Here is an 18,352-nt window from a genome sequence, read left to right on the forward strand (position 1 = left end):
GACTGTCACCGGTGGGCAGAGTTTAGAGCATTTCCCAGATTGCGATAAACTCAGTGAGGGACTTCCCAGGGCAGATCAGGTCAGTGTATCAGGGAGCCACAATTGTTTCCCCCAGCTTCCATGCAAATCCTGGGGCAGAAGAGAATTTCACCCACAGGGCCTGTTTTCACATAAACATTTTCAGGAATGAGAAGAGAGAGAAACACAGGAATATAGGAGATAAAGGCTGCGGCCCACAATGGAACATTTTCCAGAGTTATCCATGAAGCATCAGATGCTCTTTACTCAGGGGTCGGACAGGGCTGGTTTGCATCTGTCTGATGCCCTGGCACCTTCTTCTAACCTCTACTTCTGTGCCCCGCGCTGCTATGCTACTTGCACTGGCAGAACAGCTAATGAATTTAACAAGGTGTCTGCGAGATCCATTGAAGCAACAGCGCTCCATCGATCTTGCTAATTCCTGGCACCTCTGCTTGCAGCAGCAGCAGTGAAGTGGAGCAGGGCAGAGGCAAGGAATGGAGGAGCTGAACCAGGAGGAGGACAGGCTGGGGAAGAGGCAAGAGACTGGTCGAGAGAGACAAGGAGGAAACAGAAGCAGGAAGGAGGGGAAAGGAAAAGTGGAAGAAGGGGTAAGTGGCGAACAAGAACGGAAGCAAAGGAAGGGAACACACTCAGAGGGAAAGAAGTGAAAGAGGAAGGGAGGAAAAGGACAACGGAGCAGAGGTAAAAGGAAATAGAAGAGAGGAAAAGGGATCAAATCAAAGGAGAGACAGCAATCACAAAGAGAAAGGACGGAGAAGCAGGAAAACACCACCTGCAGCAAAGAGTAGAGAGGAAAGCATGCAGGAGGTGATGACCCTGCGACGGCAAATGGTGGAGCAGGGTGAAAATGTTCTGCTGAAACTTTTCTCCATGAAAATAATGACATTTTGGCACAATGGGATTTTTGTGAGGAAATTTCCACCCGAGTGAAAACGTCGCAGGCTTTGGATGAAAAAATCCACAAAACAATTTTAAAAGAACTCTTTCTTTGACATATTTCATGTACAATGAAATATGTCTTCTGATCAGCTCTAGGGGCGGATCCTGCACTCAGTGACGTCTTTGGCAAAACTCCCTTTGGCTTCAAGGATGCAAAATCCAGTCTTAGAAGCTGGCAGCATACATGCAGCGTGGAGAAGAGAAAAAGACATGGGGAAACAGCACAGAGAACTTGGGGAGGACAGAGACATAGACTGGACTCACTGCTCATCAAAAAATAAATAAATACATAAATAAATAGGCCGGCTTCATTTACTTTGTTGATTTTATATTTACAAATAATTGCCATTGGGCAGAGAACTACCTACCCTCTCATTTTAATAGATGTTGGGGTGGGTCATAACCACGTAATCATTTAGCAGTGATCAAATATTTCTGATGAATCAAACCCTGATTAGGTGAAAATACAAACTAGTGTGGGATGTGGTTTTACATCCATTTCACATGACACAATTTTGAGGAAATATGGACGAACTTAACATGGGGAGTGGCGGAATGCAGGGACAGTGAGAGCCGGGATTGTGGGTTTAGTGAGTGGGGAAACCTCCCCACCTGGAAGTCATAGGCATGTGCTTAACTTTAGGCGCTGGGAATAATCCTAGCAGCTTCCACTTTTCTGCTCAACTCCAGTAATCCTTCCCCCACGCTGTTTCTGTCTGGTGCTCTTGGCATGTCCCCTCTGCCATGTAGATTGTGAGCTCTCTGAGGCAGGAACTGTGGTCTTTGATCTATGTCTGTGCAGTGCTGGGCACAACGAAATCATCACAGAAATGTCAGGCTGGAAGGGACCTCAGGAGGTCATCTAGTCCCACTCCCTGCCCCTGATCCTGGACTGAGGTCCCTAGGGTGCTACAGAAATACAAATAAGCAAATACATAAGATGCTGATGTCACCTCACAGTGCACAAAGTTAAAGAGGAGCGTGCTTGCAGGACTGGGGTTTCAGATTGCAGGGATAATAAGTGAGGAATGTTACAACTGTGGACATGACAAGTAGGGCCTGAATGAGAGGACAGATGCTGCTACGTTTTGACCTCTGCTCTTTAATGTTATTTTAACTCTCATGGAGGCTTAAAATCCCACCTACATGGGGGGGGGGGGATTTTCTACCCCGCGGGGTGAATTCCACTGAGTAAAACTGAGGTCCTGTGACAAAACAACTCCCCTGCTGCAGGACAGGAAAAACATTAAGGTTCTGGGAGAGTAGGGTTTTTATTTTATTTTTAAATTGATACAATCGGCATATTGGCCAGCAGAGAGAGAGAGAGAGAGTGTGTGTGTGTGTGCGCGCGCGCACCCCCGGATCAGGAGGGGTCATATTCCTTTACATTCTAATTCAACATCTGTGATAACCTGACTTCAGTTTAATCCCACTGGAAACCACTCTCTATGCTCAGTTTGAATAAGTGGCAGGAATAAGGCATAGACATCGTTACACAAACAGTACACGCCATTAAAAAAAATAGCACACAGTTCAGCCATGGCCCTAAGGCATTTACTACGTGACTTTAGTGCTGTGGATTCAGTCTGAGCCAATCAGGCTGATTTCAGAAGTATGCATATGTACACATAAAGGGTCCCCAAACCTGTTCACCCAGGGCCTACTTCTGCATGGTGGAGATGGCTTCCTCTGAGTTGCAGAACTCTGACACCTCCTGCGGGAGTTAAGCTTCGGGCTGGGCTCTAGTGTAGGATCTGAGTTGTCCTTGTGACATTATATACGATACAGAAGTACAATTAATGATCAAAATGATCCCAATTCTCCTACTGACAGCTTTGTTTTGGACTGGATGTTTTTCATGCACACTTTGGGCCTGATTCCTATTTACACTAAGGCCTCTGACAGTTTACATGTAATTTATGGCCAATTTAAGACCTCTTTACACTGCCAGGATTCAGAACTCAGAATCCAGCTGTGGGTATTTATTACACAGGTCTAGATTTGACTGATGTGTCTCCGTTTGTCACTGTTGCCAAATCAGCCATCTCAACTGTACCTACATTTATGTTTATCTTTTCCAGGTAAAAAAAAAATCACATACGATGACATCACTTCCTGAGCCTGACTCCCCACTCGCAGAGGTGTAAGTGAAGAGTAACTCCGCGGAAGCCAGTCACCCCAGTGTGAAAGCCCGGTCAGTGAGAGGACATTCTGGCCCCGCTATATTTCCTTGTAAAAAACTGTGCCAGCAAGAGAACTCTCTTTAAAAAAACAACCCATAATAATCCCGTTGCTATTATGCCTGAGAATGGTTTGTCAGTTATTCAAACTCAAGTGTAAATTTATTTCAGTAAAGGAGCCAAGGTATTGACAGCAAGCACAGTGACCGTAAGTTCAACCCTCTCATGCATTTGTTATCATCGACAGAGGCTATAAAAGATGAGGCTTCCTTGGCAACTGCTGACTGGGCAAACCAGTTAATTGCTTCCCTTCTTCTTTCCCCTCCCCCAGATCTCTCGACTACATTTAAATCAATGTGTCTTCTCCACAACTCCAACAAAGCAGGTGAAAATGATCAGAAAACTACTCACTCCAAGGTCACCTGAGCCACGGCCTCCATTGAACTGTATCCATTTTCCATGAAGATCTCTGTGTACCGTCCCATTTTGATGGTTTCCAGCCATTCACCTACTGATCTGTAGGCGCCACTTCCCAGGGGGCTATGCTCCACTAATAAATTTGACACTCTAAAACAAACAAAAAAGATCAGTTGGAAGGTGTACCCAACACCAATCATTCACTTACAATTTGTTTATATTACAGGTGAGCCTTTTATTATATTTGCCTAGATAAACCTGATACCCGTGCCCTTAATTACATCGAGAGGTAGTTACTCATGGAATCAGTTGCATTAGTCTGCTTACTTACACATGGGAGTAAGTATTGCTCAATATGAGTAAGGGTGGCAGAATTGGGCCTTTAAATACCAAGGGTAGGATTTTCAAAAGGGTCTAACTACTCCCGTCCATGGAAGTTTGACCATTGACTTTGGTGTGAGCAGTTAGGCCAATGCTGACAGCTTTTGAAAATCCTGCCCTTTAAACTATTTTACCAGCAAAAAGAAAACATGAAAATACCACAAAGGACCAGATAAGCAAGAATTTGCACAAATCACAACCTGCCTCTTTATCTGTATGCATTATTCACTGCAGCATTACTCTTTGCACCATTCTTCTGCTTTCAAGAGCACAAAGGAGAAGGCCTCAGCAGAACAGTGCTTTTAGCACACTTCCGTAGTGCTGCTCGTTTGTGAGGAGGCTGCCTTTCTATGTGGCCCCCACTCCAAGCAGTAAACTGCTAGAGACTGCATACCTTCAGGACCTGTTTTGTTTCTACCACTCTGTTTTCCTTCTCCTAAATCAAAGCGTCCAGAGCCTGAAAGCCAAAATCTATTTCTAAGCACGTCTGGAGAAGGGAGACAAACACAAATCATATTCCCCAGTACTGAGGAAAACACACTGGTCTGTGATTAGAATTTAAATGCCTGATCCTGCAAACTTGGATAAGATTCTCAAAACGGGCTCAGCACCCAGCAGCTCCCAGTGATTTCAGCAATTGATTAAATGGACTCAGGAGGTTGGCTTTAGGCACCCATTTAAAAAAAAAAATCTTGGCCTATGATTCAAGTAGCTTAGGTCATGAGATTTGTTCCACTGAAGTGAACAGAACTATTTGTACTGTGCCTATCAAAGTGGGGTCCCGTTCTTGGGTGGCCACTAGGTACTACCGCAATATAAATGATAATCCCTAGCTCTTATACAGCACTTTTCAACAGTAGATCTCAAAGTGCTTTCCAAAGGAGGCCAGTATCATTATTCCCATGTTACAGATGGGGAAACTGAGGCACAGAGGGGTGAAGGGACTTGCCCAAAGTCATGCAGATGAGCTGGGGATGGAACCCATGCGTTCTAAGTGCAGGTTAGTGATCTATCCACTAAGCCACACTGCCTAATAATAATATATCTGTGTGGAATGCTATCCACAGGTATAAGCATTTGCAGGGTTGAGCCCTGAATATGTACATTTAATTCAGGTATACCTGACTGGAAGAACATCCAGGATATTATATTATTTAGCACTTCAGGAATCTTCATATATTTTATGATCACATTAGTACTATTTGTTTACTTAATGACTATACTGAAGGGTCCAATAAAATGTAAATATTGCCAGTAACAATAGCATAATGCTTTCACATAAGTTTTTAAACACAGAAGGGATTCAGGCTTCCTTACTAATCAGAACAAAAAACTGGATTCTCAGTACTAATGCCATGAGGTATCTACTGCTGTGCATACATTGTAATGTCACTGTGTCCTCTTGTATTTGTATTAATGGGAAAATTTTAATACAGAATATGTTATGTTTGAAAACATCCTTTAATTCTGAATTGAATTTAACTAAGGGTTGATTCAGTAATGTTCTGTTATGGATATGCCATTCTCTTTGGCAATACTCACATTAGTAGACATTACGAATTGCTTGAAACTGTAAATGCATGAACATATCAGCAAAGTGCTTAGCACCTAAAAGAAATGGTTTACTGACAATTTTTACTTTCTCTAGTACACTCTGATAGGACAGTGCATGAACCACTACACAACATGCCCCCAAATGATTATTCCAAACTGAAAATGAAAGAGAAGTGTTCCACATTTTATGCTACCATAAACCTTTTTTATGCAGATGTGCTAGGAATGACATTACAACTGATTGCTAATAAGATTCATTCTTCAATGGCTTCCTCGGAAAGTTAATGATGCATGGAAAGTAGCCTGAAGAATCATACCTACTTTGTATTTAAAAATGGCATGTACTGGAGGCGGGGTGGTCACCCCGCTCTCGCCCTGAAGGGGTTAAAACAACCCTGGGAGAGGGCTGCCCTGCGGAGCCAATAGTAAACGCAGCTCTGGAGAGGGCTGCTGCTGGGGGGAGAAGTGTGAGAACAGCTGGGGAAGCTGAGTGAGTAGCTGACCACAGCTGTGGCCTTCTCAATCAGGGCCCAACTGGCCCTTTTAAGAGGGTTGTGGGCCAGAAGCAAGAGAAGTCTCATTCTAGCCCTAGAGAGGGAAGGGATAGCTGTCTGAGAGGAAGGTACCGGAAGTAGAGCAGTGTTGGGGAAGGGCAAGGGAGCTGGGGAGCTCCAGCCTGGTAAACCTCCAGCCTGCAGGCCTTGGTGAAGGACTACAAAGGTACTGGGGCTGCAGAGGGGCAGCCTGGGAATAGGCAGAGGCAGCTGGTCTGACCCCCTTGCTAATGGTAAGTGGCCATTACAGACTGCAGTCTGCTCCAGAATGGGGGCTAGATGGTGACTGGCAGTAGCCACTGAGGCAAGGTGGGAATAGAAGGTTGGGGTCCCCCTGGGTGGTGAGACCCAGAGTGTGGGGGCACTGCCAGGGGGCAGCACCCCAAGGTAAAGGGGCACCGGGGTCTGGGAGGGATGTGGGGGCCAGCTGCAGGTGAGACACTGGCCTGCAGAGGGCACTCTGGGCTGGAAGAGCTAATTCCTGAGTCAACCAGCAGGAGGTGCTGCACCAGTGGGTCATCGCTTCAGTACAGTACCCCAATAAACAAATGTTGCCTCATAGGTCCATATCCTCAAACGTATTTAGAAACCTAACTCCCGGAGTTCTGTGTCTAACTGTTAGGAGCTGGGCTCCAGTGCCAACTGAACCATTCCCAACATGTTGCTCATTTCTAGACTGTTGCTAAAGTTAGTCTCGTCAATACAAATACTTGTGTAATTTCCTCCCCCTGAGGAAAATTCAACTCCTATAAAGCCAGGGCCAAATCCTCAGCTGGTGTAAATCAGTGTAGCAGTATAATTAAGAAGTAATATAAGGCTGCAGAGGAAAAATATTATGCACCCATAATAAAAAGTTATTCTTCCCAGGCTTCTGCCATGGTGGTAAAGTTGTTATCTGAGATGACTGGCTGGCAGGAATTTACCAAAATATTTATACTTCTATTTCCGACCATGTCAGCCTTAATTGTAGGCTTGCATTTATCATGTTTCATACTAATATATTGCATACTGGCTATTAATGTATTTTAGAAAATTGTGCACTTTTTTTGGAAACCACATGGATTTGTTAATGTTAGAAAATCTGTTAGAAATGGAGGAAAACACTAATGGACTTCTGAATGATTGTGGTAGGTTATATCAGAGTAGGAATGCATCTGGTTTTACTAGTCCCCAGAATTTGCCCTAAAGGATTTCTTTCCTATTCATATTACCAGGATAAAGTCAACAGAGAGATCATTTGAGTGATGTTTCTTATATACTTTGCAGGCCAAATCCTGCTCTCCCTTTCCCTGGGTGTAAATCACAAGTAACTCCATTGCGTAGCTATAAACATAGCTGCAACTCAAGCTTCTCCAAGACAGGTCATGATCATTTCAGTATGGATGCATTTATAACGTGACTGAATTGCTCATGTATCTGCCAATTTAAACAGAAAGAGATGATTTGGGAAAACTATTCTGGACACAATGAAGCTTGTGGTACATCCTCCAGGGTCTGCACAGATCAGAGAGTGAGAGCTATTTCAATATCAGGGTATTATGACATGAATCATGCATGGGGAAATGGAACTGGCCTGGATTTATACCTGTTTGACGCATTAACCAGTGTCTTCAAGCTGCTCGGGTTACGGATGAGCTTGTCCAACATGCTGACAATTTCGTCAAACTTGGGCCTGCTGTTCCGATCTTTCTGCCAGCAGTCGAGCATTAGCTGGTAAAGAGCAGCCGGGCAGTCCATGGGACTTGGCAAACGATAGCCCTCCTCCACAGCTTTTATCACCTAGGGGAGACAAAACAAGAGGGCGGGTGGTTTTCTTGTGCCAACTGCAAATCGTTTGAACTAAAACGCTTCATGCCCATCAATTCATCCATCGTTTCTTCCTGAAACACACCGCATATCTCTGTCAAACATGTCACTGTCCCCGGTATCTTTAATAACCAGGAAAGGAGGGGTTGAAAAAATAATTTCCATTAACTGAAAGAAATTTGATGAAGATCCTCAGCTGGTGTAAACTGCCATAGAATCACTGAAGTCAATGGGCCAGATCCTCCGCTGGCGTAAATTGCCATAGCTCTGTTTGTCTATAGGCCTGAGATTCAGCTGGTGTACATTGCCAAAATTCCAGTGAAGTCAGGCAAAAGCATTGTCAAAGTCAATGGACCTACCCCAGTTTACACTAGTTGAGAATCTGTAATCCTTCACGTTTATCTGTCCTTGAATTCTGAGAACCGCAGCATATGCTCTTTTTAGCAATTTCTCGGAAAAGAACATATATATATTTTTAATTTCAAGGCATGCGCTGGACCACACATTTGTTTTGCAACAATAAAAGTCCACCTTTATTTCAAACCAGACTTTGAATGCTAAATGATGGATGGATTCAAGGCTGAGACAGCATGGCCATCTCATACATCATTCAACAATGTTGGGGTCTAGTCATTTGTTATTGTGTACAAATTTCTACCAGGAAATGAAAATGCCTGCATGGTGGGACATGGCCAATAAAAGCAGAGTAGGATTAAAATCCATTGATTTTTAAATGCAAAGGCAGAAAGAAATGATATTTTCATAACCTGGCTCTGTATCTAAAATAATAGTTACAAACATGTGCTTTCTTGTTTCCTTTAGAGTGAAAAGACATGATAACAACACACACTGACTGCAGGAGAGACCTTTTCTTTTTTTTTTAATTGAAGACAGAAAATAATCATCTATTTTGATTACAAAATAATTAATTTTCATCATTTTGGGGCATTTGTTAATTGAAATATGTAAGGTAGATTTTTAAAAGAGGTCAGACCCAGCAGCTCCTAATTAGGTACCTAAATCAATCACTGGATTTTCAGAAGAGTTCATCTTTTATTTAGGCACATATGGTATGTGACTATTCCGAGATAGTCTTAACCCCCCTTGCTGCATACTCTGTGCTCCTAGTCCTGTTGACTCAATCCAGTTGGAGGTTGCTGCCACTGATGGTGAATATTACGTGATAAATCATGGTGCTCTGATGGTGTGGATTTCAAAGAATACCTTGCAAATGAATCTCTGTCACTTTAATGCCCCTGCATGACTTATAATTACAGCCATCTAACACCATTGTTTTCAAATACAGTCAGTAGTTAGCAAAATTGTTCTTGTAATCTTAATCCAGATTGTGTTCATCCATGGTAAAGGCAGTCAGGCAGACCCACTACAGGCAATCATTATTATTAAGAAGGTTACCAAATGCAGGGCAGATATACTACCTGAGTTTGCTGATACAAGTCATCTCACATCACCCTCCACCACGGAGTCCTGTCTAGAGCTGGTTGGGAACTTTTTGACTAAATGATTTTTCATGGGAAAATGCTGCCGAGACCAAAACTTTTTGCAGAAATGTATCAATTTCAACATGAGTTTTGTTAGGAAGGTTTCTCATGTCCAGCATGGAATTTCTGGTAAAACCAGAGAGAGAAGGGAAAAGACTTTCAGAATAGCTTGGATGTTAGAGATCCAGCTACAAGTCCCTGCTCTTGTTAATCATAGAATCATAGAATATCAGGGTTGGAAGGGACCCCAGAAGGTCATCTAGTCCAACCCCCTGCTCGAAGCAGGACCAATTCCCAGTTAAATCATCCCAGCCAGGGCTTTGTCAAGCCTGACCTTAAAAACCTCTAAGGAAGGAGATTCTACCACCTCCCTAGGTAACGCATTCCAGTGTTTCACCACCCTCTTAGTGAAAAAGTTTTTCCTAATATCCAATCTAAACCTCCCCCATTGCAACTTGAGACCATTACTCCTCGTTCTGTCATCTGCTACCATTGAGAACAGTCTAGAGCCATCCTCTTTGGAACCCCCTTTCAGGTAGTTGAAAGCAGCTATCAAATCCCCCCTCATTCTTCTCTTCTGCAGACTAAACAATCCCAGCTCCCTCAGCCTCTCTTCATAAGTCATGTGCTCTAGACCCCTAATCATTTTTGTTGCCCTTCGCTGGACTCTCTCCAATTTATCCACATCCTTCTTGTAGTGTGGGGCCCAAAACTGGACACAGTACTCCAGATGAGGCCTCACCAGTGTCGAATAGAGGGGAACGATCACATCCCTCGATCTGCTCGCTATGCCCCTACTTATACATCCCAAAATGCCATTGGCCTTCTTGGCAACAAGGGCACACTGTTGACTCATATCCAGCTTCTCGTCCACTGTCACCCCTAGGTCCTTTTCCGCAGAACTGCTGCCTAGCCATTCGGTCCCTAGTCTGTAGCGGTGCATTGGATTCTTCCATCCTAAGTGCAGGACCCTGCACTTATCCTTATTGAACCTCATCAGATTTCTTTTGGCCCAATCCTCCAATTTGTCTAGGTCCTTCTGTATCCTATCCCTCCCCTCCAGCGTATCTACCACTCCTCCCAGTTTAGTATCATCTGCAAATTTGCTGAGAGTGCAATCCACACCATCCTCCAGATCATTTATGAAGATATTGAACAAAACCGGCCCCAGGACCGACCCCTGGGGCACTCCACTTGACACCGGCTGCCAACTAGACATGGAGCCATTTATCACTACCCGTTGAGCCCGACAATCTAGCCAGCTTTCTACCCACCTTATAGTGCATTCATCTAGCCCATACTTCCTTAACTTGCTGACAAGAATACTGTGGGAGACCGTGTCAAAAGCTTTGCTAAAGTCAAGAAACAATACATCCACTGCTTTCCCTTCATCCACAGAACCAGTAATCTCATCATAAAAGGCGATTAGATTAGTCAGGCATGACCTTCCCTTGGTGAATCCATGCTGACTGTTCCTGATCACTTTCCTCTCATGTAAGTGCTTCAGGATTGATTCTTTGAGGACCTGCTCCATGATTTTTCCAGGGACTTGAACATAGCTCTCCCACGCTCCAGTTACTCTAAGCCAGGGATCTCAAACTCTAATCACCACGAGGGCCACATGAGGACTAGTACATTGGCCCGAGGGCCGCATCACTGACACCTTTTCGTACAACAAAACAAAAGTATAGTCAAAAATGAAAAAAAATGAAGAGTAATATAGTATGCTATTAAAAGTCAATGTATTAACTTTTTAAAAACTGTAATGCGAAGAGGGGTTTTGATAAAATATAAACATTCAGTAATGCACCTCACTCAAATGACAAAACGCACATTTACTTTTAGAATTATTTTGGTTAACCCCCCAGCCCCGTCCCTACTCCAACCCTTCCATGAGGCCCCGCTCCTGCCCTGCCTCTTCCTGCCCCTGCCCTGCCCCTTCCCAAAGTCTCTGCCCCCTCCCTGTCCCTATTCCAACCCCTTCCCCAAATTCCCGGCCCCACCTATTCTCTGCCTCCTCCCCTGAGCGCACTGCATCGCCGCTCCTCCCCCCTCCCTCCTGGAAAGTCCTAAGCACCAGCAAACAGCTGGGAGGTAGGTGGAGGAGCGGTAACTTGGCATGCTTGGGGGGAGGAGGGGAGCTTGGTTGCTGGTGGAGTTGACACCTATGGCCAGAGAATTCCACCCAACAATTTGTGCATCAAGTCCACATCTTGTGGTTGACCTAGAGCATTGTTTTTAGAAAGACATCCAATTTTGATTTAAACACTTGATTTGTAGCCTTCTGAATAACAGTGACTGTCCATATTGAGTCTGTCTATATTGCTGTGAACATGGAAAAAAACAAACTGAATTACAATTAGGAGAACAATTTTGCTAACCGCTGACTATATTTTTGAACAATGTGTTTTAACTGTCTGTAATTATAAGTCATACACCGAGTAAGAATGATGGGAACGCTTTCACGAGTTGAAATCCATGCAATCAGAGCACCATGGTTTACCACATAACATCTACCATCAATGTCAGCGATCTCTGACTTTTTGGCCATCAGCGGTGGGAGTTGAGTATATGGAAGAGAGAAGGCAGAAAACACTCTGGGAATGGTCACATACCACAGTGGGAAACACCCTTGAGTTAAATTTGTTTGCTTACTATGATCCATTCAGTTGCCAAGTATATGCAATATAGGCGCAGAGGTAATCCAAGCAAAGCTTGGACAGGAACCAATGCTAATTTCAAGAGCTAAATCTCTTATTAATTCTCTAATCTGAATGTTTTGAAGACCCAGACTCATGCACATCTTTTCCAAGATGCATTTGTGAAATTCATTCAATGTCCAGAAGGATGTAGCTAAATTAATTTTCTCTTTTTTTTAATAAAGGGTTCTTGAAAATGTCCATGTCTGAAATGCTCACTATCCACAAGAGGGATTCCTCTGGCGGTGGAGTGTTATCTTGCTGACTCCATATTGAATCCTAGTTCATACCTTGGCATTTACCTAACATCTGTGTCATCCCAGTGCATTTGTATTAAAGCCAGTTAGATCTGCTTACTGCAATGGCAGAAGACACAAACTTGGGACCAAATTTCTGCATTCTCTGCATTGGGCATGGCTGAAAGTTTCTGTATTAGATTGGGATAATCCCCTGGTAGGTGTATGTAGCATCTTAAGAGGCAACTAAGAGGGCATATGATAGAGGTCTATAAAATCATGACTCATGTGGAGAAAGTAAATAAGGATGTGTTATTTACTCCTTCTCATAACACAAGAACTAGGGGTCACCAAATTAATACACAGCAGGTTTAAAACAAACAAAACAAAGTATTTTTCATACAAAGCACAGAAAACCTGTGGAACCACAGGGGCCGACTTCTGCTCCCGCCAGTGGGTGCTCAATCCTCCTCTGCTCCTGCCCCAACTCCACCCCTTCCATGAGGCCCTGCCCCGTCCCACCCCTGCCCTGCCCCCATTCCAACCCCTTCCCCAAATTCCCTGCCCCAACTCTGCCCCTCCCTGACCCTATTCCGACTTCTTCCCCAAATCCCTGTCCCAACCCCGCCTCTTCCCCTGAGCGCGCCATGTTCCCACTCCTCCCCTCCCCTCCCGGAGTGGCCAAACAGCTGTTTGGCGGCGGCCGGGCGGGCAGCGCTGGGAGGTAGGCGGAGGAGCGAGGATGTGGCACGCTCAGGAGAGGAGGCAGAGGAGGAGGTGGGGAGGGGAGCTTGGCTGTCGGTCGGTGCAGAGCACCCACTAATTTTTCCCCGTGGGTGCTCCAGCCCCACAGCCAACACTATAACAGGGTTCAAAAAAGAACTAGATACGTTCATGGAGGATAGGTCCATCAATGGCTATTAGCCAGGATGGGCAGGGATGGTGTCCCTAGCCTCTGTTTGCCAGAAGTTGGGAATGAACGACAGGGAATGGATCACTTGATGATTACCTGTTCTGTTCATTCCCTTTGGGGCACCTGGCATTGGCCACTGTTGGAAGACAGGATACTGGGCTAGATGGACCTTTGGTCTGACCCATTATGTCTGTTCTTATGTTCTTCATAGTAAACCTCCTTTAAGTAAGGTAGCAACTGAGATGGAGAGACTGAGGGTCATAGTTGCTCTGAGTCAGCAAAATAGCACACAACTGTCTGCCTACTTGAATGTTTTCTCTGCCCTTTTTGCTATTTGTGGTGGTAAGATACTGTGATTCTTTGCTTGGATGTTACAGCTGAGCAGGGAGGACAGATAGGATTGTTCTGTGCAGCAGGTGATCACACAATTGCTTATGGCGAAAGAGGCACTAGATAAAATAAGGGAGAAGCAGGAGTCTCCAAAGGAACTTTTACAGTCAAGGTAACTGCTAACGCCAAATGGACAAGACCATTTTCTTTTAAACATTGGGTCTCCTGCTCCCCTCTCTGTGCTGGGGGGAGGTTGCTGCCATGGAGAAGGGGAGTTTTGCCCATCTGACATGCACCCTTCATCCCAGAAGTCTCTCTGCAGAGGTGGAGCAGGTAGAAAGGGGCAGTGATAAAATGCCTACTTGTCTCTGCTAGAGTCTTCCCAACCTGTCTCACAAAGTTCCTAGAGCCGGAGGAGCTGTATTTTTTTTCCACGTTGTGAAGCCCCCTTTAGGACTGCCTTTTATGCCTCGCTCTTGCATTCGGTACTGTGCAGGGATATGTAGGAACCGGGCAGCAAAGAGTAGGCAAGGGGAATTGGAATGAATGCCTCCTGCAGGCCCCTGGGACCCATGTGTATCTTGGAGGATCTGTGGATGAATGGAGTGCAGCTTCTTCCTGGGCTATGGGATTCAGACCAGGGCAGAATTCAAAAGGAACTCTATGAATTATGTTTCCCGGACTTCTCTCTCCCCTACAGCTATTATCCTGGAGTGGAGGGAGGATGGGACCCAGCGTTTCTTACAATACTGGCCTTAAAAGTAATACAGTCCCATTAAAATTAATACGGTGCAGGCAGCTTTGAACCCTATTCGTTCCGCTCTCTATGCAAGGAAATGGGAATCTGCTATTGACTGAAAATCACGTGTCAGAAAAAAGCCAAACATCTAACTCATGAGACAATCTCAAACCCTAAGAAAGCAGCTCACCAGCAGCATTATGAGAAATGGTCTGGTATTCTAGTGACCAGTCACTACTCAGTCTTGCCCATAGTGAGAGTCACGTCGGGCCAGATTTTCACAAAAGCTCAGCTCTCAGTTAGGCACCTAAGTAAGGTGGCCAAATTTTCCAAAGCAGCTCCCTTGGAGGATAATGACGGGTGTGGAACCATCTTGAAAAACTGTCCCCCACCTTTAGCTACACACCTAAACGGGAGCTGGGCCCCTGTGGAACTCTGTCTCCGCTTGGGGGTTCTGAGCCCCTTTGAGAACGGAAGCTTAAGTGAAGCACATGAAAGGCCCCGTAGTGCCTATGCCTGACCCTACAGTCATTAATCGCTTGGCCGCATGCTCTTACTTACGCAGAACCCCGGCTTGGTTCAATGTGCGGTCTGGAGCGTGTGCAGAGAGTGAGGCAGGATGCACCAACTTATTCTTCAACAACTTACTGAGGCCGAAGAGGACAGCAGCACACAGCAGAATTGCTGCTGACACTTCACAATATAAAATCATTTATTTCCCCAATGAAAATTAAATTTATATTCTCTCTATCCATCACATTGATTAATTGCACAGGACTATATTTTATTACATTATTTTTTAATCTTCACTGAATACCACCCTGCCCCCCGCCGTTCACTGTGGACTGGATCAACTCCGGGGTGTTATAGCAGCATAGCACCCGGGAAGTCAATAAAGCTAGGCTGATTTGCATCACCTGGGGACCTAACCCACCGTCTGATCTGCACGCTGAATGCATTCCCACGCAGAGGAGGCCCCCGACCGCAGCTGCTCCCCACAGAGCAGAGATCTTCATGCTTCTCCCAGAAGCCCCTGCTCACTCCCAGCCAGATGCCTCAATGGAGTCAGTGCACAATCAAAACCCAGGGTGTGCAGGCCCCTTCAGGGTATAACCTGGCCTGAATTACTGTGGTGAGGTATGAGCTCCTTTAAGGCCAGGCATTCAGGGTGCTTTGTAGTCCTGAGGGAGAGCACCTGACTGAGTTAAGGCATCCGGCGGGGAGCAAGCAAGGGCTTTTAGGAGCAGCAGGCTACATACAGTCCCCTGTGTGCTGAGGGGGAGCAGCTGCTGCTGTTGTCTGTGGGCTGCTGAGTGTGAAGGCAAGCAGGACAAGAGAAGTCCTGTTGCTGGGATCCCAGCTGAAAGGGAGCTGGGAAAAATGTTCTGTGGGAAAGCCAGGGTGGTAAGTATAGAACAGGGATCGGCAATCTTTGGCATGTGGCCTGCCAGGTTAAGCCCCCTGGCGGGCCAGGATGGTTTCTTTACCTGCTGCAGCCGCAGGTTCGCTGTCCTAGGCCAATGGGGGCTGCGGGAAGCGGTGGCCAGTATGTCCCTCGGCCTGCGCCGCTTGCCGCAGCCCCCATTGGCCTGGAGCAGCGAACCGCGGCCAGTGGGAGCTGCGATCGGCCAAACTGGCGGACGCAGCAGGTAAACAAACTGTCCCAGCCTGCCAGGGGGCTTACCCTGGCGGGCCGCGGGCCAAAGGTTGCCGATCCCTGGTATAGAGGCTGGGGCTGGAACTGGAACCTGAGATACAGGGAGGGACAGGGTTCATCAGCACTTCAGCTGTGCCACCCGAAGGTGGGGAGGGAATACCCTTCACTCCAGGGGTGGAGGGGCTGGCTTGAACCCCAGCACCAATGGGGTGAAAGGACAAATTTTGCTTAAGACTTCTTAGTCCCTGGTAGCACCTTGTGTTTTGACCAGCCTGTGGAAGCTCGCTGTTCTTATTGACACGACAGCACACATGCTTCCAGCTGCCAGAGAAATACATACACACGCTCACAGTGGGACTGATGTGACAGGCAGGCCTTGTTCTGGCTCTCTTTACCCTGACTGAGGCAGGGGTCCTGACTCTGGCCCCAAGTTTGCAGAGTGGTTTGAGTTACTTTAGAATAAAAAAAAGCTGTATTACACAGGCAAGCTATTCTGGTAAAAGAGAAACAAGGTAACCTCCTTGGACCTGATGCCACTCCCCTTCATTCAAGTTTCCTTGACTTAAACAGGAGTTGGATTGGTCCCTTGGATTGATATCTCTGGGTTTTTCTTTGAACTTGCTGAAAACGAGAGGACTTGAGTTTGCAGCATTTAACTGAAACATTTTGTTTGCTTTAGTTTTATTCATCTCTCTCACCACAGGAATAAATTTATGGTGCTACAGCTCGCATATGTTCTGCAGTGACTAAAATATGCCAGTCTGATGGTACATTGATTTAAAGCACAACCTTGCAGGATACTGAGCATTCTTGGTGGATGCTCAGCACCTGATGGGCCCAAGCCTCTGTTCCATTATTATTATTTATTTGTATTACCCTAGTGCCTAGGAATCCAGCCATGGACCAGGACTCTATTGTGCTAGGCGCTGTACAAACTGAACACACAGACAAGGCCTGCTCCAAAGAGCTTGCAATCTAAATAGCACGTATAGCCCTAGCAAAGAGTGTTTGGCCCCACTCTACTAGGCACTGTACCTACATATGATAAGAGACCATCCTTATTTAGACTGCAAGCTCTTCAAAGCAGAAAAGACAAAGAGTCAAAGGGGAAAGAGAGATGAAGTGTCATGCTCACGGTCAATGGCAAAGGCAGGAAGAGAATCTAGGTTAAGAGCCCTATCCATTACACCGCATCACCTCCCTTTCCCTCAAGGAAGTGAGTACTTACTAATATAGATGGATCTCGAAAATTAAGCTATACTTAGGTAACTTTGTTTTCAGTTTCTACTGAAAATTCCCCAGGTCTTACAAGAGATAGCAAGTTTTTACTGATTTTTCACCCAAATTTTGGACCATTCAAGTATACGGAAATATGGATTATGTTAAGAAAATCCAATACATGACATTAGGTAGATGTGTTTATGTTACTAATAAATTAGTCCAAGTGTCAATGGGAGCTGGCTGCCAAAGTAAGGCAAGGTAGTAGAAGATACATATGCATATCTATATGTACAGTTCATGAAATAAACCACAGCTTACACTGCTTTTATTTCAAATATTCTTACTTTTATCTATTTGTTGCTTTTTTCCTCTCCTCCTGTCCCCAATATTAACCTCAATATTTACCCAGAAATCTGTGAAGTTAGTTTTTTGTACTGATTTTTACTCATTTTTTAATTTTTATAATAAACACTGATACATTCCCAGTAAATTTTAAATGAAATAAAAATGGAAAACAAAGGGCTTTAGCTACGGTTGACTGGATGAGTTTGTAAGTGTAGCTGAAATTATGTCATTTATCAATATGCATCCTTTGGCAGACCTTCATCTTTAAACATAATACTGATGGACTCTGATAATAACCACAACAGTGGCACTACAGTAGTCTGTCAAGGGAGACAGTCTTTACTCCATGCAGACTTACTTCTCTTTGTGCAAAGCTTGTTTTGAGCTGCTGCATAAAAGGGCATTCAATAAAAGAAATTTCAGGGGCAAAGAAAATCATTTCACTGGGCTTTTTAAAAGCAGCTGTCACTTTCAGACTGAAAGCACTGTGCCAGTTCTGTCTCAGATAGCAAGGGACTTGTCATACAGTGGCTTTGGCAAGTACTTACATCTTGATTGGTCATCTCCCAGTAGGGTCTCTCTCCATAAGACACTACTTCCCACATCACTATCCCATAGCTCCAGACGTCACTGGCCGAGGTGAATTTGCGGAAGGCGATGGCTTCTGGGGCTGTCCATCTGATCGGGATCTTCCCTCCCTGGTGTGAAAAACAAAAAACAAAAGAACGGGTGGGGAGAGAAAAACATTTCTTAGAGCATCAAGGGAGATTTTTCCTGTTCCTGAATGATGCTGGAAAGAGATGTAGAATTTTAAAGTAAATCTGGCAGCATGAGGCC

At 45.1% G+C, this 18,352-nt stretch overlaps 1 protein-coding gene across 16 annotated transcripts in view; it reads right to left on the reverse strand.

The window, feature by feature from the left end:
- Positions 1-18,352, reverse strand: part of EPHA5 (EPH receptor A5) — a 375,690-nt gene that overhangs the window by 69,671 nt on the left and 287,667 nt on the right. For 14 of the 16 annotated variants that reach the window (XM_074950322.1, XM_074950327.1, XM_074950328.1 and 11 more), the window contains 3 exons: positions 18,064-18,213; positions 7,653-7,846; positions 3,573-3,728 (listed from right to left, as the gene is read on the reverse strand). In XM_074950322.1, coding sequence (XP_074806423.1) covers positions 3,573-3,728; positions 7,653-7,846; positions 18,064-18,213 — 500 coding nt within the window. Of the gene's footprint in view, positions 1-1,742; positions 1,786-3,568; positions 3,729-7,652; positions 7,847-18,063; positions 18,214-18,352 lie in introns of those variants that run through there. The other 2 variants (XM_074950321.1, XM_074950326.1) reach the window with 2 other exon arrangements.

This window comes from Natator depressus, chromosome 4 (genome assembly GCF_965152275.1).
Source record: "Natator depressus isolate rNatDep1 chromosome 4, rNatDep2.hap1, whole genome shotgun sequence".
In the NCBI taxonomy this organism is placed as follows: Eukaryota; Metazoa; Chordata; order Testudines; family Cheloniidae; genus Natator; species Natator depressus.